The sequence below is a fragment of the Falco punctatus genome (genome assembly GCF_963210335.1).
Source record: "Falco punctatus genome assembly, chromosome: 12".
Lineage (NCBI taxonomy): Eukaryota > Metazoa > Chordata > Aves > Falconiformes > Falconidae > Falco > Falco punctatus.
In genome coordinates this window covers 12,495,149-12,523,055 of record NC_137592.1, presented here as the reverse complement: position 1 = coordinate 12,523,055, position 27,907 = coordinate 12,495,149, and the positions used below count along the sequence as shown (strand labels likewise).

Here is a 27,907-nt window from a genome sequence, read left to right as displayed (position 1 = left end):
CAAATATTACAATGGTAACATCAATGACTTTATAATCAAAGTCTGCAATCAAAAAGCCTTATCACAGGACCTACTTATTTTTTTAATCTTAGCATGACTTAAGAGTGAAATAGGAAGTATCTAGGCTATGTCTTCTTTAGTAAATAGTATGGCACAGATTTGTGCTGGTCAAACTACAGGTACTTGGGGTGTTTCACTTCAAAGTAGCTCTAGCCTGGCCCTATGACTGAATGCCTAGTAGCAGCTGGAGATGAATTCCTGGACATATTTTGATAGATTTTCATCCCAAATGAATAAAGTTCATTTCTCAGAGAACACTACATAATGAGAATGAGAGTGTAGTAACTAAGGACAACCAGAAGGTTAATTTCAAAAGCACACTACTGACAAAGTAAAAAATGAAGATAGATGCACTCACAGCAGAACACGAAGAACTCAGGCACTTTGCAAGTTGGAAGATAAGACATACAAGAATTCACCACCATATATGCTTATGATTTTTACTACTCAAAGTAATGAAGTACCAACATTTGCAGGATTCTTAATTTTACCTTTTAGGAATTCACGAAGGTCAAAGTAGATGACGTCTAATGGCCCCCTATTCTGCCCCTATTCTGACAAATAAATCTTTTTCTGTGGTGCTTTTTTTTTTTTAAAAAAAAAAATCACTATTTTTGACACTCTTAAATTTAAATGACATGTCTGAATAGATTTCTCTCTGGTCTGACAATTTTTCCAGAAATTTTAAAAATAATCCTTTCCTTCTTCCCTCTTGACAGTGAGGGACAGTGTGTGAATACATTCACAGACTACGCTAGGCTAGTGGGCAGCAACAGAAAAGATTAAGACATTACTAGTGAAAAGGAGCCTTTGTAAGATATGAAGAGTACATCTACATCTTAAAACACATGCATTTTAGTTAACTGGCAGCCATTGTAGTGATATCAAAACAGCATTGCAATTCTAACAAAAGTTTGATGCAATCAGGTGCAGGTGCGAGAGCAGCATCAGCAGTATCAGCCCTATGCTCCAGCCTCTCTGTTGGACACAGCTCGGGCTCATTCTGTGTCACCCAACTTTGCTGTGCTTCTCTTAACAGCTCCATCGAACCTGATGTGCTGTAAGTGAAGTCAGTGAGCCTTAGTGTGTCTGTGGTAGATGGTCAGCTGGAACTGGGTATTCCCTTGACCCAGGGGAGAAGGAAGGGGCCCACCTCGATGCATGACTACATCAGATATAGATCACTCCCTTTCCTTCTTTCCTCTATCCACACAACCTTATTACCTGTGGAGGAGGGGCTAACCTCCTCCCCCAACATCGTCTTGAAACACCAGCAACCTCTCTGTTTAGAAGATTTAATAGTACTGCATCATTTGACACCGTCACAATAGTTTTTGTTAAGAACTTGATAAAGATTCAAATGACAAGTGGATATTAATGTAAAAGAAAGTAGTGTTACTTACCCAGAGGTGCAAAATTGTGAATTCCTTCTGCATTATCAGGCTCAGAAGCTAGGACTCTAGCTTTCAAACTGCTATCTGTTGCTTTGGTGGGACCAGAATCAAGAAATTTCATAATAGTTGAAACCATACTTCTTGCTGTGTTAACAATAGCTCTTGTGCTCGTTACCATATTGTTACAAATAAGCTGAACACCACCTGTGTATAGCGGGCACAGGGAAAAAAAACCAACACTGTTCAGAAGCATGCAACAGATTCTAAGCAAGCAAAGGCCTATTTAGTAAATTTGCTCCTCCAGACACACATCTATACTCTTTCTTTAAGTGTCAAAAAAATCTACAATAAACCTTTTACATAATGCAGTTAAAAGACATCCTTACCCATATCATGGAAAGCCTTCAGTGCCTCACTTGTATCCAACACTCGTAAAATAAACCAAAGCAGCGGCTCAGATAACTGACAAGTGGCGAGAGAACCCTACAAGAAAGCCAGTTAAGAAATACATGGTTTCATACAAAATTAGTATGACAAAAATATGCATGACTGCTCTCAGCCTCCCCTTTTAGTAGGCGAAAATCCCAGAGAGGAAATGCCACCACAGTTGACCTCTCCGCCACAAAATAGCAATACCATGTTCCGCATGTTTCACTCCTTATGTAGGAGAAGTCTTTGTGGTAAGGAAAAGATCAAACTGCCAGCAGTAAGCAGCTGAAGGGAAATAAGAATACTGAGCGTTTTAAATACCCACTACTATGAACACAATAAATGTGTTTCCCACCTGCACATAATAAAATATTCAACCCATCTTCAAACCTTTAGCCAGGAACATTTACTGGAATATCAAAATGTCCTTATACAAACCCTCTCTCCCTCTACCATGGCCAATGGAGGAAGGCTTCCTAACTTCTGTTTAGTTTTCTGAGTTTATTATTGACTACAGTATCAACTAATCTATAATTCCCTTGAAGCACAGCAAGGAACTTACCTGTCTTCCCATGTACCCACAGGCCATGTAGGTAAGAATCGGCTGAAGCATCACTTGCACGGTTGTTGCTTTTTTACTAAGCGTGGTCAGGATAGTGAACAACCCATCTCCAACTGATATTGCATCTAAGCCACCGTGAAAGTTTTCATGTTTAGTGAGATGTAAGCCACTTGCACCTTAGTGAAAACAGAAACAGTTGATAGGTCAGAAACCAAGATCTAACAAACCATTACAGCACATAAGAGAACTCAAGGATATTTAAACTTCTTCTCAGTTAAATGTTCACATGGATTTCACAAACTACAAATGGGCCAGTTTTCAGGATCATATAAATTACTATCACTGTTCCCAGATATATACTATGTTCTTTACAGTATAAATAGGAAGACTTAATGCAGGAACTCAGGGAATTGAAACCCAAGTTAGGTAAGACCATAGAAATGTGTGTAATTAGCGAAGGAAATCAAGTAAGAACTACAAGAATCAGAATCATTCCTAGCCAGAAGCAACTAACAGGTATTAAAGATTTTTTTCAGATAATAATAGAAGTACACTTGTCAGCCAAAAATCCCCAAATGTTTAACACATATTCCTATCAGAAATATCTCTCCTGGAATTCTCCTCAGTGATGTCTCAGGATTTATTAACAAGTATTTATTGAGTATTGATATTCAGCAATACTGATCACACATTGCTGAAATTGAGGATGGAAAGCAAAAGAACAGTCTTCCCAAGGAAGACATCACCTCCATAAATACAACTGTCTTACAAAGCATATGGCATCAAGCTGGAAGAGCTTTTAAAAGTGATTTTAGATTTGAGTGGGAGGAATCAATGGAATAATCCCCTTCCATTTAGAGAAACGGGAGCTATACTGACAAATAACAATAAAAAATAATGTGTTCAAATGATCTTTGGAACATGCCTTACAGAAACATTTTGGCAAGAGAATTGACAGCTGTAGTACTTTAATCACCTTTAAGCTGTCAAGAAAGATAATCTTGATAAGCACTGGATGCATGGAGACAGACAAGGAAAAGTCTGAAGACAGTCTCTGCACTATCTAGAAAAGTTAAGTGGAATGAATGATGGAGCCTAAGCCAACCAAGGTGAGTTTGCTGTGAAGACTTTGAGGCAAGGAGAAGGTAAGATAGGAGGGGAAGACTGTTGCTTGTATGATTGTATGCCTGTGTCAATGACAAAGCATAAAAACCTAATGAAATTAATAGACGAAATGGTCATAAAAGAAAATCCAACAAATGTAATGTGACAAGTGAATTACTCAAGGCCACCCTGGTTCTGGACCAGCTGACCTGCCAGGTGCAGTAAATTAACATTATTAGCACAAAATTTGAGCCACTACTTATTAGTACACATCTGCAGAAAACCCCTTGTTTATCTTCCCTGGGTAGCTAGCATGCTGCACTAGTTATCACATGTTTACTACTATATGCTGATAACAGATTTTTGGATCATATATAACCTTGGCTGCAGTCTTCGAGAAATGTTTTCTTTATAGAAATTGGCTGAAGAGAGCTTAATACAATTCTTCATGAAGGAAGTGAAAATGATGAATAGCTGTGTTACATCTTCCCAAAATACACATACAAATTAGTTTCAATAACCTTTATTAATATACATATTGGGAAGAGCAATCCACTGAAGGGTCAGCTGGCCCTGTCCCCTGAATTCAATGAAAAAACCATTTTGAAACAACACTATCTTTCCAAATAGCCTTTCTGAAAATGCAAAACAACTGCTGGACAGAAATTGGTGGTTTAAAAAGACATCAAAGTTGAGGAGAAGAATATTTGAATTTCAGTCCAAAGAAACATACTCAGAACAAACTATCATTCCCAGAACAAACAACTTTCAGTCAATATGACACCAACCACCCAGAGTAAAGGAGGAGATGTTCTGGAATTAATTTCAGGAAGGTTCCAACAGCGCAATTCAGGCTTGTCAAATCCTGCCTGCTGTTTAATTTGACTACTGGAGATGACTACTTTTTCCTCAATTGATTTTATGCCAAAATGAACCACAAGTCTAACATTTACATGCTCTCATCCCAAAAACATACTGCTCTCTGGTAATAGCACTGGTTAACACTTTCACACCTGCTTAAAAGAAACTAGCACAGAAAAGGCCAGAGATACTTCTTCAAAACAAGAGAATCACTACAAAGAGAACAAAGTTTTACTACTATGCCTGAAACTGAGTGCAAGCTCTTTGCCCATCATGCAAAATGTTCTTCCAGTTATCGCGCGTGCCACAAACATCCATGGTATTTCAGCCAGTGGTTTAATTTGTGCAAATAAACTCTACGTTATCATCACGGGTCACAAGCAAGTCACATAAAGAGAGTCTCTCTGAGAAAATGCACCTTAGGTACATATCTGACAAACAGCAACTTTGCTGTTCAAGGTACCATCAGCTTCCTCACTTGTTGGCAGTAAAAAGATCCCACCCACAAATGTATGACTGGAACACCCAGAATATGCTGTTGATGCGATTTCTGGTAAAACAGAGGAATAGAAAATTTTACATATTCTGTGCAAAGGCCACAACTGTAACTTGTCTTTTTCAGAAACAATTAAAAAAAGGAAAATAACGCAACAGATAAAGAACAACTGAGGTAATGTGTCTATAGAACAAACCAAAGACTGATCCTAATTAATGAAAAAAGGCATGTGACGGGCACAGACTGAAATACAGGAAATTTCATTTAAACGTTGAGGAAAAGGCTTTTCTACTTCAAGAACAATTGAACACTGTAACAGATTGCCCGCAGTGTTTGAGGAGTTTCCACCCTTGGCGAATTAAATGCCCAACCAGACAAAGTACTAAGCAAATCTGCCTCTCAGATGACCCTGCTTTGTGCAGTGAGGTTGGACTAGACAATCTCTAGAGGCCCCTTTCAACATGGACCATTCTGAGATTCAGCAAATTCAAATGCCAAACGCATTCATGTCTAAGTACTGTCTCCCACCTCATATTAGTTTTTTATCACATACCTATCCCCCCTTCACTTGTTATCAGTCTCTTTTTTCCTGTCGTTTCTGTGATACGTTCTTTATGTCTATACTTAATTAGTGAGTTTGTAGAAGTGTTAAGTGTTGCACCACCCCAGAAGGTCTTCCATTTTATTTACAAAATACTTACCGATAATCATTGCCATAGCACTGCTGTTACACTGGCCAAGTGCAGACAAAATCTGGCTCATAATTTGTTGGTTGGCTAACACCAAGTCTGCTACATATGCAGTTGATCCTTGAGTATTAGGGTTGCTTCCATTGCCATCTTTGCCTCCTGAAACCTTTTCTTCATCAGACACACTGTCTGTAGTACTGCTTGCTACTGGAACACGGGCACTATATTCTCTGTTACTGGAAAGTGGCAGCTGAACTAAAATGTTGACCAGCTTTAACAAATCAAACATAAGTTGATCCCTTGTCATTTCTCCACAAACTGCTTTAGCATCACCTGGACGGATAATATTGGCAAAAAGCCCTCCAAAACACGCTCGAGCGCCCACGGAGCTGTCTGAGCCGCTGCGAGACATCACTTTGTCCGAACACGTAATGTAATGATGTACAAGGAAAGTTATAGACTCAATTACTGCGGAAATAGTGCTAACTGATACAACTTCAAAATTCTGTTCCAGGGTAAATTCCAAGAGTTTCACTTGTGCATCCAAGGGGCCCTGGCCTGTCTGGAAAGCCCCCCTGAAAGAAAGAAAGAAAAAAAAAGAAAATAAAGAAACAAAACCTCCAGATATTTCATTGTTCAATATTAACAAGTTAAATAGGTTTGGCTGTTAGTGGGTTTTTTTGGCGGCTTGATTTTTAAGAATCAAAAAGCACACTAGACTTCCAATAAGTAAAAATCCAGCCATTTTCAGAAATGTGTGTTGAAGCACAGATCACATCTTTCACAAGTCAAGCATTCTTAAATTTTTAATATACTGGTCATTACACAGTCTGTAGGACCTGCTCATGCTATTGCTTTCCTGATACCATGAAGGATTTAAGGTTCCTTTGAAAAGGTCTAGGATCCATATTTTTTTTAAAAAAATAAATATAATCCAGTTAATTTTCTAAGTATAGGCTTAGAATACAGTCCTGTTCAGCTGTGGATGAAAAGTTTCACCTCTTTGCAGGGAAACTTCATGGGAGGAAGTGATCTAATACTTCAATATCACTAAGATTATTTGTTTTCTAACAGGAAATTATGATGTGTTTTTTCTTCCCATAGTTTTTTGGCTTTGGATTTTGTTTCAGCCCCCTGAGGTAGAATGAAGAATGGTCAGGTTTTAGCTATTTAAATAGTAACTCTACATCAGACCATGATAAGTTACTCAAACTGCCACAGGTTGGTGCTTATAGCATCTCTTTCAGGGATAATTTTATCTTCCCAAGCACTTTTATGTGTATACTGGCAGGCTACAAAATTAAACCTTTTGAATCAGTATGTTTAAAACAAAGCTGCTAATTCTTGAAGCATTAGTTACTGATTTTTCATAGATTTCTCTGTATTTTTGACACCGATTAATTTTACTATAAATTTTAAAATTAAATACAGAACAAACCAGTTTATAGACATAGCCCTGAAGAAAATATTTGGCATTTAATTAGTTCTAACAAATACTGCTTTTCTTCATAATCAATCTTACGCTTTGACCAGACATGGTGTACTTCAATAACTACCATCTAAACTATTTTCTGATATTTTGCTTCCATTTTATGACATTTCAGTCCCACCTTTGATTTGTCTCAGAAAAATCAAACACATTTCAAAAACTATCCTTTCAGTGCTCTCATTAGCTTAAGTCAAATAAATTATGTCATGCAGACACACGTTCCAAGAACCACTGTGAAATAATGATTTTACTGAATTATGACATTTCTTGTCTAAGCGACTGATCATCAATGTAACCTGAAAAACACCACCCATCCAATTGAAGTTACTGAAGTAAACTCTCTTAGAGAAGGCTGAAACTGTTTTCTGTGCAGTTAAAGAATAGGTAACACCAAAGTGCCACCTACTGGGAAGCCAGAAACTGAGGAAGCTCATCCCTATTTGTAGGAAGCCTTTGTCTAGGGATGAGCAAAACATCAATACCAGAAATAAACAGCAATTCCTAAGGTGCTTCAGACCAAACAATTGTCACATTTCCAGTGTACTGCTGTACAACAGTCTTGTGCCCACCAACCTAGCCTTGAAGGAGCAGAGCTGTAGAAGACAAGCCATAAGCTCTTAGCTCTCCCCTGGTCAGCAGCATTTCTCTACACTAGTGGGGAAACACGTCAATAAGCCCCAGAAGGACAGTGGGGCAGAGGAGGTTTTCCACTGTCAGGTGAGGAAAAGAAGAAAAAAACCCAAGGAACACGCATGTTGCATAAACAGGATTATGCAATTTCATATTTTAGTCCTACCATGTTATAAAAGCCATCCAAATTATTTTCACAATCTACAAATAATTTTTAGGAACTTTCATTAATTGAGGCCTCGCAGTGTACTTTTCTCTTTTTAATAGGTAAGCTCTTCCACAGTGCCCTTATTTCAAGGATTACTTTAACAAGGCTTGTATCTTAGCTCTAGATAAGATCAGTCCAAACAACTGTTGATGCCTCTGTTCACTGCCCCTCTCACACAGAGGCTGTGTGTGGATTCCAGTCGCCCTCTTCCACATGCCAGAAGCAGTCCAGGCCCCGATGGCAGTACTGCCCCAACACCTACGATCTCCATCCATATATAAGTTGACAGTATGACAAGGCGAGACATCCACATCTTAATTGTAATTGACACTCACATAGATCTTGAAGACAAAGAGAGCATGAAAGGAAAAAAAAAAAAGTTAAGATTTACCTTTCTGTTGAAAGAATATGTATTAATTTCAATAAAAATTCACTGAACATCTGAGGACAAGTTGAAGAAAGGTGCACTTGTAATCGAGTAAGAAACTCTTGCATAGCTTGCGTCGCTGTTGGCCCAACCTGGAGGGAAAGGCATTTTATTAAGTATTGTATAAAACTGAAATGTCTTCAAGAATATTAAGTAGTATCTAACAAGAACTTGTTCTAAGAACAGAAAATTATTATGTAGCTTAACTTGCTTTTTTTACAAGGTTTTCACATAAGAACTATTCCATATCAATTTATATTGTTTTCCTATCACTAACCATGAGTAAAAAGCAAATAATTCAGTTCTTTGCCTAAGACTCCTCTTACAACTTGAGACTTGATCTCTTCACAGCAATGTACGACTACACTTCACACAGAATACGTTTCTATGCTAATCTGTATGTTTTTCCACAAACCACACATTTACATGTAAGCGCTTTAAATTAATGGTACTGCACAATGCTTAAGTTCTGGAAAAGACCATGTACTTTCTGGAAAGTACTGGAAATAACAGGTGTTTTCTGTCTCCCAAAGTATGTGTTTCTGAGACTCCTGTCAAATATTACATACAATTAATTTAACTTGAGCTTTTTTTTTTTTCCCCATCACTATTCACAGATGTTTCAAAGACTGCAAAAAGGAAAAAAGCCATTAGTTGAAATCAGGAGAAAAAGTAGACACCACACGAATTCAGAAACAGGCAGAAATTAAACAACATAATTTTAAATTCTGGAATCACTAGATATTTAAATTTAATCATCATTGGCATTTTTATCTCAATCCAGCAAGATTTCAGTAAACTGACTGAACTCTGTTACTTTTTTCATGCAGGCACCTATGGAATCCTAACATGGAACACATTAACTGACATATCATGAAGCATTCTCTCCCTTTGGTAAGTCTCCAGATGCTTGTAAAAACATATGATTGCTACTCAGAGTGTAACACCAACATGACTTCCCTATGATTGCTTATCAGAACCCACTAAGACTATAACCATAAAAAAAAAGAAAGCAAGGATATAACACATTATGAATGACATACATTCACTTCAACTGTATTGAAATCCTATTACAAAGAGTTTTGCCTCTATTTTAATTGCTAGTTAGTTACCTGTGGACTGTGTTGATTTGTTCCATGAGGATTAGTGCCAGAAAGAAATTTCACTAACACATGAATGAGGTTTGGATCCGACACCAACAATTGGGCAGTACTTTCCTGAGCTCCAATGGCACTGCTTGGACCAGCTTAAAAATAAAGACATCAAAATTAAATCCATAATCTTAAGCACTCAGTGTAAATCAAACGTTTATACTGTGTATCCCTCATACTTGTTTCATGATGTGTAAATACTCTCAGCAAAATAAGCTACCAAAAGCTGCTTACTCAGGACTACAATTTTGAGAGTAGGGTTTTCAGTAAGTACAGCTAATAAAGTCCCCCAAAATCTGTTCCACCAGCGTTCCAAGCTTGCTAAGGCAGTATTCCTGAAAGTAGAGCTTCCTCTTGCAGAAGCAATATATACATTTTGATTTGTTTCTCTTTGCTATTAAAACACCCTAACAAGGCTTAAATGCATTTGTTAGTTTGCCAGACAAATACCACATGGTCTATTATCCTGTAAACAAGAGACATTTTTGTCCTTGGCATACTCAGAGACTTCTCATCATTGACTAAAACTGTAGGGACCTTAACAGATAAGGACTCTGAGGACCAGAATTAGAATTAAAATACATCCTTCAATGATCAAACAAATGATCTTTATTAATGTGAAGTCTTACCCATCATTCAGTAGTGGTATATTGAATCAATTCAAAATACAACTTGAAAAAAAGCATAGCTACCGACTGAATAAAAAACATATTCTTACAATATTACACCTAGCTAAATGAAGTTACAGGTTATTAACATGCTGAAGATGCAACCACTTTCAGATTACCTCATCATATATAAACTATTAAATCAAGAGGAAATGATGCTTTGGTATGAGAGCTTGGCTGGTACCCTTTTGCATCCCAAGATAAGATTCTTAATTAGGGAGGATGTTAAAAGAACCAAATCCTGAACTACATGCTAGTCGTGCTGTTTACCAGAGTCTTCATCATTCATAATAATTTCCTTCAACTAAGGGAAGTTAAACTAAAGATCCTAAGCAGGAGGGAAACATCTCTGTCAAAACCGGAATTAAACCCTGACTGCTTCCATCCCCATTGTAAAGCTTTCAGAGCAATGAAGTAAAAATAGCATTGCAAACACACTTCAGCAGAATGACACGTATGAGCAGAAATGCTTACAGGAAGATGGAAGGAGAAGGTATTTCACAGTAAGTTTTCCCCTTAACAAATGCCATTTTATTTTCAAACAATAAACAGATTTCTTTCTTCAGCTGCATGCAGAAAACTTACACTGGAAGTATTCCTTGTACAGCTACACAAACCATTTTGCATTGATTTAACTACATTAGTAGTGGAACAAGCCTGCATGGCTATGATGGCATGGGCAATAGCTGGAGTTGAATAAAAGAAAGCACCCCACAGCATTCCAGTTCCATTGTATTTTAGACAATCAGGCTGCTCTAGTTTACATTTAATAGTGCAAAGGATGAAAAGGTGAAGTCTTGTCTGCTGGGGACAAGTCTATAAAAAGTAAGTACAACATTTCACAGGTTCTCTGAAACAAAAAGCATTTCAGAACAACGCCTTCCACTGCAGGACGTGCCTTGGAAATACCGGTCTGGGTGAACTGATCAAGTTTCTTTTCCCCTGCTCAGTCAGCACCCCTGAATATCTACTGAAATAAAACACACAATACACTGATCCTCCTTCTAAGAAAACTAGGTATGTAGGCTGTTGGTGGGGGTTGGGTTTGGTTGTTGGCTTTGGGAGGTGTTTCTGTGCATATCATCATACATGTTAAAAACGAATATGACACTCAGGTCATTAAGAACACTAACTTGCTAAGCTCAAGCCCTTGCATGTATACTTAGACCTGTTATATTACTGCCTTTTGGAGTTTTTTTGGGGGAAAAGTTCCACTTACAAACTTCTTCGAAGTTTAAGACAAATCACTGTCACTGAAACTACATTCAACTGCAGCTGGCATAACTAATCAAAATGAGAAGTTAATCTGAATCTGGTTATTCTGTTTTTTCATAGTTTTCTGAAACATTTCAATGTAATTACATCATTCCAACTTTGTATATGACTTCAGTTTTGAGCTACATGTCACCTGAGTTTGTCCAAAAGTACCTACTGAGTATCCAAATTGATTTTAAAATGTGTAAAAAGTGCCCAAATTTTTTGTATTTTTATTTGAAGAAGGGTTCAAAGTGCTTTTGTGCTTTCCTGCATTCCTGAATGGTACATTCATTGACAGAAGGTATTTAATTTTCTTCAGAGGCACCAAATCACCTACGAAGTCTATAAGGATCATGATCAGTGTGACAAGCAAGTGTGACACAACAAAAAAGTAACAGTCAATGTTGTTTTTTAAACAAAACAAATCAAACTCTCCATTGAAACTACAGCTTGTAGAATACGTATGCTTGCATTTTTCTGAACAGGGCACAATTCGGGTGTAGCTTTAAGTCATTTAATTTGTTCACTTGGTGTTTCTTTGAAAGTAACATTATTTTAAGAACTCCAGCATTTTCGTGCTGTTTGCACCTTCACTTGTTAGGTTTGTACTGTAACTACAAAATTAAATGTGGCTACTTGCAAAGACTTTACATCTTAATACAAGCAGATGTATGTTAGAACTTCCCCCAGCATGTACAGTCCCAGCCCATCTTCTTTTGACACACAATAGCCAAGTCATGCTAAACCTCAACTCATTTCCTTCCAGGATTAAAAGGATCCATAGTTTTTCTACTGTTTCATGATAGGGTTGGTGCCATAACTGAATAAATACAGCTTGATTACTTCATAAGTTATTTTATTTTTATATTTTATATTTAACAGCTGAAAATACAATATAAAACCCCACTTTTCTTTCCTACATTGTATTTTTAGTCTGACACGTTTCGTTTGACATTTTAACTACAGATTTCAGGATGCATCTACATTATCTACTCTGTCAGGTAGTGTTTATCCTCAAAACACTGCTCCCAAACAGTATTTCTGGTGACAACAATAACAGATAAGCAAAAGGGCATGTGAGGAGAGCATGAATAGTTCTTACTAAAGGAACAGATGAGTAAATGCACCATGAGAATGATTTGACAGATTATAGCTGTTTACTTTAGAGCAACTGTAGTGCTGAAATATTTCTTAGCCAGGTATCATTGTAGATTTGCTTCTATCCACCTTCCTTTACCTAATGTTAAATGCTTTTAGACGTCACCCATCAAATACTGATTTTAAAAACCATCCTTGCAAAATTTGTCCCTGGAACTTGTAAACTAAGGTCATTGCTCCAAATAGAAATGACATGGGCATTGGGTTTATCCCTGAAAAATATTTTGCACTCCTCAGATAAGAGTTTCTGAAGCATAGAAATTACATAGCCTGAGCTCCTATTCTGATGACATTTATCAGCACATAATGGCATACTGAAGTAAGATTTTCTGACCATGAACTGACCTGCCCTACACAGTGGTTACTCATAAAATCCCAGCACAGGCCAGTTCCCCATAAGAATCTGCCCTATACTCAGGTGGGGGAAGGAACCAACTAAAAAGCTTTGATTAATAACTATAGAGATCTGGGGTTTTGGAAAAATAACTAAGAAACGGCTTTGAAAAAAAATGTTGTCAGGATGAGATCTCTAGAACCACCTCATTTCTCATGACAAAAACTTCTAATTCATTGACCTCTTGCAGAAAAAGCGACTGACACCTTAATCTTCCGAGTACAATGGTTCAGAAGTGGGTTCAATGAGACTACTCATAAAATGCAAATAAGGCAAGACCCTTATCTAGAATGGATGGAGAAGTATGAAAAAGCACTGCACACACCCCACACACATACACACACACCCTGCCCCCGCCTTTTCTTTTTCCCTTTTGTTTCCTTTCTTCTTTTTCAATGGAAGACTGGGGAAAACAGAATGGCTGAATCTATGTATCAAATGGCAATAATGAATCTCAGCTCAATAAAGCAAACTTAAGAAGGAGGGTCTCTGAGAAGGCTTTGAGATCCAGTGGTTCAGAAAAAAGGGATAGTGGGATTTTCTCAGTGCTAAAATGCTCACCTGCAAAAAGAGTTTATCGAATCATCTATAAGCAATTATATCTCTAAGTTGTTTTTCAGTTTCTGAAACAGCAAATATGATTATCTAAAAAGGATTATGTCAAGAAGAGGTGCTTTCTTGTTTATTTAAAAGGCTTAGTGCATCTGAAAAGGGTTATTATACCTGAAATCATCTGAATAAAGTATTTTTAGTGGTGGTGTTTTTTTCATCAGTGAAGATATTCTGCAAATGAACACGTCTGGGGGCTTGTTGTATTTTGGGTATTAAAAGGGCAAAGAACCTCATTTTATAACCACACACATCTAGCAAGACTAATCTAAATTGTTCCCCATTAACTGTAATTGACATCTTAATGGTTTAAACAAAAAAAAGAAAAAACCCTACCCATAACTTGGCAATACAGTGAAGATATGTGAACAATTTGTACTTCATAGCTTAAAACATTACAGAATTAAAGACAAATGCAAGAGGAAGTTGACTCCAAAGACAGTTGACATGTGACATACATTTCACCAGCCTCAGGACCAACTTGTCTTTAAATTGTTTGTTCTCTACTGGCTGCATATATTAAAAATAATAAAAAATCCAACCCCCTATCTCTCTTGGAAAGCAGGATCTTGCAAACTGTAAGTTGATAAGAACTCCTGTGAGACACTGTCTGCAATGGGTTAAGAGACTATTATTAGTCACAGTTCTGAACTAAAGCACATGGAAACCAAAATTTTTGATTGGAAAAGTGCTCTGATGGATCCTACCTTCAATTGTCAAGAACTGAACAGAGATTATTTCACTTCTTAAATGTGATAACTCAGTGCCATTAAGACAGAATATTATCTTGAATCATTGGCAGCTGAGGAATACTGGCACAGAAATTACCTGATGGGTGCTTAAACCTACTTAGCTCCTGGTTCTATCATTGAGTATGGGGAAAGGGGCAGTTACGGAATATTTATCTGTGTTAATCCACACACATATATAAAAGGAGACACACTTTCAATCCTTTTATTTACCCTCCAGCAAGCTTGCATCTCCAACTCAACTCTAACCTTGGGCTCACAATCCTATATACACAAAAATGCACAACCACATCCATGTGCTGAGGTGTGCCTGCGATGAATCACAGTGATTGCTTCTGAGCAGCTTTTCATTCAAATCATCACTTGCTGATCTCAGGCAACTGCTAAGAAACTCCTGCAAATATGCAGCTGCCTGTCAGCATCACAGTGTAACACTGAGCTTTGTACCACTTGGAAGAGATTCACATATGGTCTCAGTGGTACACACAGCAGTTTTTGGAAATTGCTAGTCTACAGTTACTAATTGGAGTGTTGAAAATATAAACGGGTGTTAACTGCAGGCACTGGTATCCTATAAATCAAGCCACATTCTATTCTCAAATACCAACAACAAGATGGACATCTCAGTTTGTGAATATCAATTAAGTCTCTTCCGTTAGTTTACTCACATTTAGCTCTATTGCTTCACCTAACAGCAAAAATTTCAGTAGACTTTCGAGACTGATCTCTAAATAACATCACAGAAGAGGGACATTAAGTGAAAACTTGAAGAAAAAAGTGCATCCAAAACCCAACAATTTGAAATGGCATATATGAGAAAAGATTCATAAGCATCTTTGAAGAAAACTGTGGGGAATAGCTGTGTCATCACAGGGTGGCAAATTGCTTCATGTAAGATCTTCAGGTGGCTCTGAGTTTCTTTCTTCTGTAATTACTACATATGTTTGGAGTGAATACAGAATTTAAGAGTTCTGACATGGTCTAACATGTAGGGTTTAAAAGATTCCAGTCTCCAAGTTCTTACTGTTTGCTTACCTTCTTTAGCTTTGAGGACAAGGCCACCAAAGCATTCCTCATGACAGCTGCCCTACGATAGCAAGCCATTTAGAAGCCTAATGTCTTCATTTTAAAGTTACATCCTTTACTTTCTACCCGTCTTGTGGCAAAATCTCATTCACAAAGCAATATTATCTCTAGTATGTAATGGAGCAATGTACATAATGTAAGATATCTGATGTGCATAGGGAAATGAAATGAAAGGGCTGGATTTCTTTTTTAATAGATTCAGCTTCTAGGGGCTCATTTTCAGATAGCTTAACATAAGCAATAACTAGTGGCTGTATATTTACAAAAATATCCCTACTGCTAAGAAAAACATGAATCTCTCATAGCACCTTAATCCTTCCTCTCTGCTATCTCTTCCCATAGTCTGAAACTAATTCCCAAGGATCATTAGCTAGTCCTAAAATTAATTTTTAGGAGACGCTGTCAAGCTACTTACAATGATATTTTCTTTTACCACTACAGTTTCAGTTTCCCATGGTACAAGCAATAAAAGGACCCCACTGTTAAAAAGCCTGAAGTTATGGAGAACCAGCAAAACTACTTACATGACAAAAGGAAAGTTCTGGTAGTCTTTCAGATGGGAATCAACACTCATTTGTACATCACTAGAAAAATCAACATTAAAAAAAAAAACCACAACCCAAAACTTACCATTAAGCTGCATATTTGTCATGAGAGTTAGGCTATGAAGCACAAGGCACCATGTCCGGAGTAGGGTATTAGGATACCATGCCAGAACTGACAGGAAGCTAGTTACTGAAGCTGTCAAGAAAAACATGTTTTTTCCAAGCTTTAATCTTCAAGGTATTACTACGAAATTCTTATTTTTACTGCAAGCTGCTATATTTATTACTGTTATTATTATTAATATAATTGTTTATTGTATTTACTTTGTTTGGACAACTATTGTTCCAGGTAATTAGGTAAAGCAGCCTCACCAACACTTCCCAGGAACTGCCCCACAGAACTTTCTACAATGTCCTGACCCTGATACCTCAGAGAAAATGATGCAAAGAAACTGGCTGCAAAATGCCTGGCTGCAAAATGCTCTCGTGGAAATCAGTGTAACAGGTTCATTATAGCAAGCATTAACATTTTGGACTATCACCACATGATACCACAGATTTTCTAAACTATACAGTATAAAATTGACATGTCTTTGTACTAGACAGTAGTCTGATGCCAAAAAGTAACAGGGCTTCCCCCCTCCGCCAACAGCTTTGAAAATAAAGGGATCATAGGACAGTATACAAGAAGTTGTTTGTCAGAGAAGTGCGTACAGGTGCACAGTTCACCTCATAATTATTCCCATTACTACTTAGTATGAGTTAAGAACCACAGATTTTACAAATTAGTTTCTGAGAAGATTATGCAAAATCAAAGAATAATCTCTCAGTTACATATTAGCTACACAGTTTTCATGTCGAGAAGATAATGAGCCCAAGAGCTCTTTAACAAGAACAGAGTAGTTATCCCAACACTGATCTTATCAAGAATACTTATTATAATACTTTTTACTCGCTAGCAACAATTGAGTACTTAAAAAAAACCCCAACCTGTCTTACACTTTCTGAAAATTAATTTCCCATATTCAATGTATTTTACCTTGGTTCAAGGAAATTACAGGTATTCGGTTAGCGTTATAAAGGAAAATATCAGCGCCACTATCTTTACTTCCAGAGGAGCTGGAATTCAGGCTTAATGTGAGCCATAACTGTAAAAGGGATTCAAGCTGAAAAAGAAAGGGAAAAAAACACTATCAGACCAAACTCAAGTGTTTTTCCAGAACTCCAAAGCAGTTATCTGTTTTGAGTTTAAAAGCCTTATCTACATTCTCAGCTGCTACTGTTTCACTGGTAACACACGTTCTCTCTCTCCCCTTGATTAGATTTGAAGATTCTGATAAACCTGAATATTCAAGACAAATTCAGCATAACCAGCAAATGCCTCTGCTACGTTTTTGTAATCGAGTTCTTCTAAATACAGGTAAGTTCTCTTAAGAAGTTTCTTTAAACTTATATTAAAAAAAGCAGCTTCAAACACTGCCCAGAAATGTCTGTATTATAACCTTACACCTGAAATGCTGGTTTGCATGTAAGCCTTTGGAATGTCTCAATACAATAAAGTGATTTTACCAGTGAACTGAAATTATTCAAAAGGCCAATGTAATTACTGGGAAGCCTCCTTTGGTATCACACACACACCAACACTCACACTGCATAAATCCCTTGAGGAAAGTAACTATTTAGATATTCTGGGGAAGTATCAAGACCCTTTACATCACACAACTGTATTTTGGATGAGATATTTAAAGAATGACTGAAGGATGGAGTCAGCCAGCCAATTAAAATATGAACAGGCAGGCAGGCACGCACCTAATCACTCATACATATCACGTATGGCATTCCTGTACATGTTCTGAGGAAAGCATTGCTAAACCAATGATTTTTTCAAAAAGCACACTAGATGCGGTGTTTAGGGACACGGTTTAGTGGTGGACTTGGCAGTCCTGGGTTAACGGTTGGACTTGATGATCTTCAAGGTCTTTTCCAACCTAAATGATTCTGTGATTCAGGATCACTGGGTAATTCAGGTTGGAAGTGACCTCTGGATGTTATCCAATCCACGCCTCTGCTCAAAGAAGGACCAAAGGTGACATCAGAATGGGTTTCTCAGGCGTTTATCCAGCTGGGTTTTGAAAAACTCCACAGATGGAGACTGCACACTTGTTGATACTCTTCACTAATAAGCTAACAATTATCTTCCAGGGAATCTACGAACTTTTTTTTAACTATGAAAATGTATACCCACTTTTTCACTGTAACAAGAAATGTCCTATTTGATAAAAGCTTTCAGCAGCTTGTCTACTAATTTGTTGGTACTGTTGTCCGTGACAGCTTCATCAGCAATACAGTACATTATGTAACAGGTTACTTGAATTCTAAGTAGTAAGAAGTACAGGAAAAGAACTTTCAAATTTAGAGGGAAATACTGTCAAAACATTCCAAAGTTCACAATTCTATACCTGAACATGGTGGACTTGTAGCATGGAAAAGAGTTTGTTGAAGCATGCACTCAGCATAGGTATAGATGACAACTGTACAATCAACTGAGCATTTTGGCTAGCAGCATGTAATCCTCTTAGCAGTGAATCATCTGTTCCGCTAGGAGACTGGGTTACTAAAAAACAAAAGAAAAAGTACCACCCCCCATGAATTATTTTGTAAAAGTTGCTAAAAGCAATCTCACATTTATCTCCATGCATTTCATACTTATGGGAAAGACACTTATAATTCACAAGAACATCTTCAATTTATTGTTTAGCTGAGCTGGACTACTGACTACCATACTGTGAACAAGTATCCTTGCATACTTGAATAACAGGCACCTCCACCTTCACAAAACTGTTTGGAAAGTGAGCCCGCACAAACACGTTTTCACACTTTTTGCTAAACACGTACTAAAGGAGTACCCTGATAACACCATGGTAAGACAAACAATTGGAATCTCTCTCACGCGTTATGGTAAAACTACTGCAGTCAGTAAAACTTCCAGAGAGTAAAGGCTGAGGATGTCACTATACCTATTCCATCATCAGATATTCAACTAATGACTGCATGCATATTAAGCTATCCAGAGAGCTACAAAGAAGCACATCTTAAAAGATGGGCAGTGCAACTCACTGAAAATATGTTCAAGAGCAAATCGGCATTGTGAGGGTTTTTATAACACAAAGTTTACTGAACAGCTGGGCTCGAAATTGTATTCAAATATTTTCACTTCCACCACTGAATAGGTGAAACTGTCAAATACAAAGCAGCTTTCAAACAGCTGAAATTTCACAATGAATGCAAGAATGAAGCTTACAAAACCAGGAAATTTAATGTTAACTTGCATCTAGATCAGAAAATGAAAACAATTCTTCCATTATAGTATAATGCACTGTAAAAGAAATCTTGCATATTTGACCAGTTTCACAAAATGTCTTAAACATATGTATACACATAATTAAAATATCTGAATAATGAAATATCTCTAAAGCTTGGTCTAACAAGAAAATTCAAGCAAAATATAACTTGTCCTAAGCTGCTAAATGACTGCAGAAAAAATTAGTACAAATTTCAAAGCATCGTGGCCATTATGCGAAGAGGATGATTTGACAACAGGTAGTTACATGTAGGAGATGTGTTTGTTAATGCTTGTAGAATGGAATCAGCCTCCAGGGTGGACATCATCTTCAGCATCAGCTCAGCCTGCTGTTCCAGTCCAACTTCTAGACGTGCATCTAAAGCTACACAAGGCAACAAACAGGGTAAAACTGAATTATATCAAAGACACATAATTAGTTACTCTAACTTCCTGTGCAAGCAACAGAGATACACAGTATACATTAAAATAAAAAAAAAAAAAATTCTCAGTATCACTAATCGGAAGATTCAGGTTTATGTATAACAGAAGCAGAATGCAGAAAGTTACACTCTGAACTGAGCATAAAATTCTTACAGACATGAAATATGTAATTAATGAAATACTGAATTTCTGTGAAATACACACATATTTCTTTTCACAGTCACTTTAATATGACACATGACCAAATCTGCATGTGTTTAAGCCTGTTTTTCCTACGATAATAGTTCTCAAACAAGAACCAAAAAGCTGTTTTGCTCCAGTGTGACAGCAGAAAAATCTATTACCCCATTTCAGTAGTGCCACTCCAAACTAAACAAGTGTGCCACCTCAGTCCTTAGGGTAGAGGCAACGATCCAAATTATCAGCTAAACGGAAAAGATGTTCCAAAATTTCCTGAGGAAACAGGAAAGTTTTAAAACTGCCTGTAAGAGTGTGTTCAAAAATGTTAGAAAATAAGATTTTCTGTTATGTTAGGCTCTTTTAAAAAACCTAACATAATATTCTTTAAGTTACTACAAAAAAGAAAAACTGTGGCATTTAAAAATGTAATTCTTTCCACTTAATGGCCTTAGAGAATGTTAACATACTCTGCTAAACAAAAGTGTCAAATACAGTCTCACAGAAAAGATGCTGAACAGGTTTTCAGTTCATTGCTTACCTTGAGAGACTGATACGCTTACAGTTTGTGATCCATTTTTCTCTGTAGTTACTGGTGGTTTTGCAACTGGAATTCCAACGCCTCCAATATAAGGATTGTAATTGTAGGTGCCATAATCAGCACCCCAGTAATCATACCAGGTGCTGCTTATAGGCTTAAAAAAACAAACACACACCCCAAACAAAAAAAGGAAAAAAGAAAAAAATAAATAGCAACTCTTTAGACTGCCCAAGTACAAAAATAAAATTTGCAATGACTAACAACAAACATTGAAGTTTGAAAAAATTAAAACCAGAAGATTGGATCCAAGAGCTTTAGAAAATTCTGTTTCAATTTTACTTCCAGTATAAACTACTTAATCCTTAGTGATTGTCAAAATCCAGCAATCTAGTTAGCTATCTCAAACATTCAGAAAGCCAATTCGAACACATTATCAGTTTTTATACACACATCTGTATCACACTGTAAATTTGGAAGTGGAGTGCCACACATATTTTGAGAAGTTATTTATCAGGACAGAATACTATATTATTAACTATACCATTAAAGTACCCTGAGGCCTCAGTGAGGCTCAGGGATTATTTGTATTGTGCTCTGCAACAGAAAGGAGTTGAATAATCTTGTTGAATAATGTAAGACACTAAGAAAAGATACAAATCACAGGAAAAGAAAACAGTAACATAAGACTGTATGAAGGCAATTTGTATATGCCTGTCTTTTTATTGGCATGATTCAGTATCAACTGTCATTTTACAGATAGAAAAGAAATCTAAGGAAGGATTAAGAATGAAGTAGTGTTTTTCTGGCTGGTTTTTAGAGGACATCCAATCAGGCAATAAGATTATAAAGATATGTGTGGATGAAGCGGACTAAGGAGTACTGCCACATGAAATGACAGCAGAATAAAAGAGGAGGGAAAACCAGCAACACAAAAATTAAGCACTAAGTGGAATTTTTGCTAAGGTGAGATTTAGAGAAAAAATGTCTTTACATGATAGGTAATCAGTGGAAGGACACAGGAAGGAATATATGAAAATGTAATGTTGTCTAAGAAAGTGGTAATTCAGGTTAATTCAAATGAGGCTGACTGTTTGAGGAGTAAGAAAGCTCCAAATGAGAGTATTGTTCTTAAGGACAGAGAAAGGAGACTCAATATTTCGTTAGGAACAGCTGTACTTCTTTACAAACAAAATACTTCGGATTTTTAATGTACCTTGACAATATACTATTACATCTAAGTGTAATTTTACTACCTCTGATATGTTTAGATTCCATTTTAAGTATGAAAGCATTTAATAATTTTTTTCATTCCACAGTGGAAAGTTAGTTGCACCTCTTTATAGTCTGAAGCTGGTCTACTAGTTACTTCTGACTCTTTTTTCCCAAATCCAATACTAGCAGTACTATCTCTCAAGATCAATCACAGAAGCAAATGGCAGTCTATTCTTAAAAAAGAACAAGACTAGATCTTATTTTTCCTTTATATTATGCTTTTGTTATCTTTAACATGTGCTAAAATATGAGTAAACTCAGAACCTCCTGTTTATACAGGTATCTTGGTGCAAAAGCAAAATATGTTGTGGTCAACTGAGATATGAATACATCTGACATGTGAACACAATCTTTACGTTCTTTCCTGTCATTCTACAGTAAACCTTCATAAAAAGCTAAAGCAGGTCTAAGATATGAAATACCTACCACTAATTAAAAAGTGTAAGAGAAAAAGGATTTTACTGTTTCACATGTAAAGGTTATCCTGAAAACGCAGGCGTGTCATACCTTGAAAACTTTGGCTGCAAGGGGATCTTTTTCCAAATCAATATCCAAAGGATCAATATCAACTTCCATCAGGTCTTGCAGTAATTCAAGTTCAATGTCTTTATCTTTTTCCAAAGATGACAGAGGTGGAGCACCTGTGAATGATTAAAAGAGTATTAATACTACCAAGTACAAACTATAAAACATGGCTATATGATACATTTAATGTATAATTTTAAGGCTTTTGATATTACAGCTCTTAGTGGAAAATGTTAATGAATGCAATCAATTTGCCTTTTTAAAATAATCAGAAAAATAACCATTTTTTACTGATCAGATGTAAAACTAAGTTGAAGAATTGCTCATATTCTGCCCATATTTTCAGAAACTAATTACCCTAACGCCAGAAATCCTTTACTGGATATTTTGATAGATGAGTAACAGCAAAGGTTTTTTTACTTTTTTCAGTAAACATACATACCTCAAGACTATGGAATAATTTACCTGTGATATCATGTGTCAAAGGCTCATCTATCGTTTCCACTAACTGAACTGCGGACTGCTGGAGACAGTCATCAGAATCCCCAGCTGAAGCTCCAGCATCTTCTCCCAAAGCACTTTCTTCAATAGCTTCAGCTGCTATAGGTGCCAACAACTCTCCTAGGTATTAGATTAAGCAGACAATTCCATTTCAAGCTTTATTCCAGTTATAAATTAACATCCCAGTGTCTATGCCAACTGTCTGTTTTTCTCCATCTAACTCTAAATTCCTCAAGGGCTACTTCTTCAAGGGGAGTTAGTTCTGACTAATATTTAAATAATCAGGGTCAGATAAATATTAACTTTACAATGCACAGGTCACTAATTCAGGATTCATTGTAACTGTAATTTTAAATTGTGTTTTTTACACACTAATCTCAATTTTATGTTTTTGTTGTTTTTTGGGGGAGTGAGGGGGGTTTCTATCGTAGTAGTGTCAGCAGATTCTAACAAAACAAAAAAAAACCCTAAAACATTAAAGGAAGAAAGCTTCAACTGCAACATATACTCTGAAAAATATGAACTGAAAACAAACCTGCTAGAATATCCTGCAGCATACAAGTAAGAGAATACTGAGCCCATGCTCCTCCCCAAGAGATGTCTCCTCTGTTAAAGTCAGTTCCAACAAGAAGCAGCAATAATCTTTCCAACTGAGTCTCATTTACTATCTCACATAAGTGAATTGTTGGTCTTGTAGCATTTGCAATCCTAGCAAGAACCTGTTAAAAAACCCATAAATATATGCCTATTCATATTTAAAACTATGATACTATATAATAGCTTTAATCTCTATTATTAGATTTTGCTTACAAGTAAATAATCTGTTTTCACTAGCTTAAATTTTAGAATTTTAGAAGTGTAACGATATGAAAATACTTTTTTTAAAGTTAACTTTTTCTACACAATTTCGAAGCCATCATATCATAGGCTACACAAAAGTTGACAGATCAGAAAAACAACCTCACCAGAAATGACTGATTTTAATGCTGCAGCTAACTTTTACCACCAAGCCAACAAAAAAGCAGTAATAGAAAGTTAATTTAATGTGGTCTCCATTGCAACTACAGAGTGATGTTCCATATTCTGCTTACCTTACAAACAAACAGAAGCAAATCTGCATGACAAGTAAAGTCCATGGACAGGAGAAAGAGTGCCAGTTTCTGCACTACAGAAATACAGCGTTCATGTGCCAGTGTAAATGGAAGTGGTTCAATTTCTGGAGTTTCCTTTGCTGTTGATACTTCCGTATCTAAAGTAGAACGGGGCCATTCCGCAGTCCGACGTAACCGTATTAAGTCCTTGAAGTGCTGCAGAAATTAAATTTGAAGCAACAATTACATTTTAAAAATAACCTCTAAATATTTTCCCAGTGAAAATCTGAGGCAGAAATAACAGTAACTGTAAAACTCAGGGAAGAAAGAAAAATTAAAAAGAAAAAATAAAGACTCTCAGAACATATGAGAATCTGGAATGGAATTAAGGCTTTATCTGCAGAAATTTGTTTTGACATCATTTTATCTCAGGTGACAGACTCATAATCAAATCGACTACTGCATAAGTGCCAATTCAGCCTTTATGTTTGCCATAAAACATATTGAAGATATGCATTTTAGAAGTTTCTTTCATATTTCCACACCTCCATATAAAACTATGGCTACCATGAAGCAAACTGCATATAAAAATAGCTAATACGGAAATTTACTCTTAAAAGAATGCCGACTTCCCAGTTCTTCACATCAGTTAAATCAATAATTTCCAACTTTCCTAATACTTACAGGGTACAACGTGTCCACTAGCCACCATAAATCAAACTTGTTTGATTCTTGATCAGGGCTCTAAACTAAAAAGTCTTTGACAGAGGGTCTACAAATTTAGTGGAGGAAAGAAGGTGCTTTTATTAATCTTCCCGTCCACCAAGGGCAGACATTTAGCAGCTCAGTTCGTTGTATCAGCTACACAAGCAGTCTAATACTAGATAACACAAATGCCTCTTATAATCTCATTTAAGTAGTAGCTACTGAAGTAAACCAAAGAAAGAACTGTTTACTAACACAAAGGTTTCAGCTTTCTCCTAAATGCAATAGATGTTTTAAGTTACTCACAGCTTGTCATAACTGAAAGTGATTAGTAGGCAAAGCAGTAACAACTGTACAAAATGCAACTATCAGGTGTACAGTAATACCGTAACTAGATGTTAAAGTACTGCAGGGGGAAAACTCTTTAGCTCAACATGCTTTTTTGATGCAACATGGCTGCTATAAAGTCAAACTTAAATAGCTGGACAGCATATTTCAGTCAGTGACTCATTTAAAGATGTCTCAAGGGGGCCACCAGTGGAGTAGCCCCCTTGACATAACCTGCTGGAATAAAGCAGAAGATAGGGCAGGAAAGAATAGCTCATGACAAGCAGAGTTAGTGAAAACTTATGGCTTTATTTTTATGCTGGTGTTTAAATTTTTTCCCCCAAAATTACCGGAATTTGTTCTAAGAATTCCCTTTGGATTGCCTGTAAGGTCCAACATTCTATAATCTCTTTCCACAGGCACTACTTTCTGTCATCCTAATGAACATGAGCACTTCTGGAACTAAAGAGTAAATATTTAAAGAGACACCTAAGTTTGGTAGCTAGAAAGATGACCACATTTTTTTGTGTTCCCTGCAAAGTCCATGTTGCCATTTCTAGAAATCCATAAATTTCAGCACCTCAACTCATAATCAAAATAATTCTTTAACTACCACATCCACCCTCAGTATCTGGAGGCTTACTGCAAGATGCCACGACTTACGTGATACGTACTTCCAGGAAGCCAAGAAGCTTCTGAGAAAACTCAGAAAACATTCTCTAAGTCCTATTTATTAGTCTGGGGAGACCACCGTTGGCATGACTGTTTTCTGATTACTCGATCAGGAGAGCATCCAGAAGAGTATCATGCATAAAAGTTAGCCATACAAAATATTATTTCACACTTCTATCTGTATATGTTACTCAAAGTTTAAAGATACGACTGGCATTCCCAAAATTACAAGATTATTAGTGATTTTGGCCATGACTACCTAAAAAACCCCTGTGGAATGATAAACTATTTTTCACGATACAAGAAATTTCCAGATGGCTGCTGTTTTCAGCATCAGAATATACTTGATAGCAGCCATGATGAAACAGCTTTTTAAAATAAGGTCAACATAGGACAAAAATGACTTTGCAGGAACAGGTCTTTTCACACAAAGGACAAGAAGTCAGTTACAGTTTCAGAGCATCATACCTTTGAAGTAGCCTGCTTTAGTTTTGCCTGTTCTACTAAAAGTTTGTATGATGATCCTTTGTTGCTTTGTATTTTCTCTTTTTCCATCTGTTCCACCAAAGCCTTCTGTTTTGCTTTTAATAAGTTAAGTTGCTAAAAGAAAATGTTAATAGGAAAAAATGAAAATTTAAGCAATAAGATGTTAAAAGGATCAGTATGTTTCATATGATAGTAATCTTCAGTTCAAATTTTAACTTGAACTTTTAGAATATTTTAAAATCACAGCTTTGGTGCTTGCACTCAGGTACACCCAGATTTATCTAGAAAGTAAATTATATTTATTGTCCAATATGGGCCACAGAGTGCAACAGTACACTCCAACATACGTTCTTCCAGCAGATCCCATGCCCCATGGTTTGAGACTAATGTCAAAGAAGTTAGGCACCGTTTAGCTGCAGAACCAGACCTATGCAAAAGCAAGGCTGAATGAGTCCCAAGGCCTAAGCTGTTCTTTCAAGAAATGAGATATACAATAAATGTGATATACTTCCATGAAAATAGCTACTACCATGCTGGAAGTCACCTGTTTATGATGCACCAGCTGTTTTCTGATCTTTCGGGAATACAGTCTATCTAGGCTGCTGTTGCCTTTAGTAGATCTGCTCAGACTCTGAGTGTGAAGGCTATTATTTATAAAACTCCACTGGTTTCCTGAAAGAAATAGAAAAAAAAAACCCCAAACCAAACCAGATATTAATCCATCTTATTAAACCTCACATAACTCCAGAGAAAAGCATTTAAGTTGCAGCAATGGTTAACACCCCCGTATACTAAATACTAAAGAAGCAAGCAAAATCTAACTCTCTTAGTGTTATGTAACTACCACCACTGATGGCAGTATTTGTTTAATTCTAAAATGCAGTGGTACCACCTTGTTTTCAGTATTTTTAAAACATATGAAAGAGGTAATCAAGACTGTCCTAAGTAAAAATACCTGAATAGTTTCCATTACACAAAAGCTCTGCAGTTTTCATTTTTAGAAAAGATGTTCAAAGAAAACCATAGCTAATCCACGTCAGTAATAATAAAAATACAGACCAAAAATGCATTTAAAAATACCAGATACAAATACCATGGCAAATACTAAAGCAGTTAGTTATGAAGTCATATTGTTGCCCTTTTTCATAATACAAACTGTCTCAACATGGTGTACTCTCAATTGCCAGGTTCTGGAGTCACAGGATAATATACAGACATTTCACAAACTAAAACTAATCCTGTATTTTTCACTTTAAAAAAAATGAAAGAGATCATATTTCTAAGGAGACGAGGACATAAAGCAGCAGACAACAGTGCAAATAAAATGATCACATCTGCTTTTAAAATCTCATTTTTCAAGTGAATTGAAAATACATTTGAAGTATTTGCACAGCTCCCAAACCAATACCCACAGAGGCAAGTTTTGATAATAAGTGTTATATACCTGTCAAAAATCGTTCCCTCTCTTTTCCATTTAGAGGTTTCTTGGCTGTGGCTGCTTCATCTTCAACAGTAGCTACATAATCCAGTAGCCTGGACACCAGCATTACAACCCAGCTGATCATGGGAATGTCTAATACCCCTTCAAAATAAATAGATTGAAGTGCCTTAATAAAGTTTTGAAGCCATAACAAACTAGTTTTAAAAGAAAACATAAAAACCATTAGAGCGGCACACCTTTCACTAGGCCACAAAGATTCTGCTCCCCCCCTTTTTTTTTAAAAAAAAAGAAAATTAAGAGTCTGACCACTCCTAAATGAGGCAACAAATCAAACATTTAGTATAGAACTCTGGTGCAAAACAAAATGTCACAGGTCTTAGTCTGACAAAGTCAGAAGTCAAAAGCTTCACCTCTACAGT

The 27,907-nt window shown here is 36.6% G+C and overlaps 1 protein-coding gene across 1 annotated transcript in view; it reads right to left on the bottom strand.

Moving 5' to 3' along the window:
• Positions 1 to 27,907, bottom strand: part of BIRC6 (baculoviral IAP repeat containing 6) — a 183,342-nt gene that overhangs the window by 86,778 nt on the left and 68,657 nt on the right. The window contains 18 exon segments of the mRNA XM_080408146.1: positions 1,464 to 1,658; positions 1,841 to 1,937; positions 2,446 to 2,621; positions 5,608 to 6,170; positions 8,314 to 8,441; positions 9,462 to 9,595; positions 16,052 to 16,162; positions 17,006 to 17,132; positions 18,426 to 18,580; positions 19,575 to 19,691; positions 20,469 to 20,622; positions 22,248 to 22,381; positions 22,731 to 22,886; positions 23,302 to 23,485; positions 23,858 to 24,073; positions 26,030 to 26,161; positions 26,592 to 26,719; positions 27,492 to 27,629. Coding sequence (XP_080264272.1) covers positions 1,464 to 1,658; positions 1,841 to 1,937; positions 2,446 to 2,621; positions 5,608 to 6,170; positions 8,314 to 8,441; positions 9,462 to 9,595; positions 16,052 to 16,162; positions 17,006 to 17,132; positions 18,426 to 18,580; positions 19,575 to 19,691; positions 20,469 to 20,622; positions 22,248 to 22,381; positions 22,731 to 22,886; positions 23,302 to 23,485; positions 23,858 to 24,073; positions 26,030 to 26,161; positions 26,592 to 26,719; positions 27,492 to 27,629 — 3,045 coding nt within the window.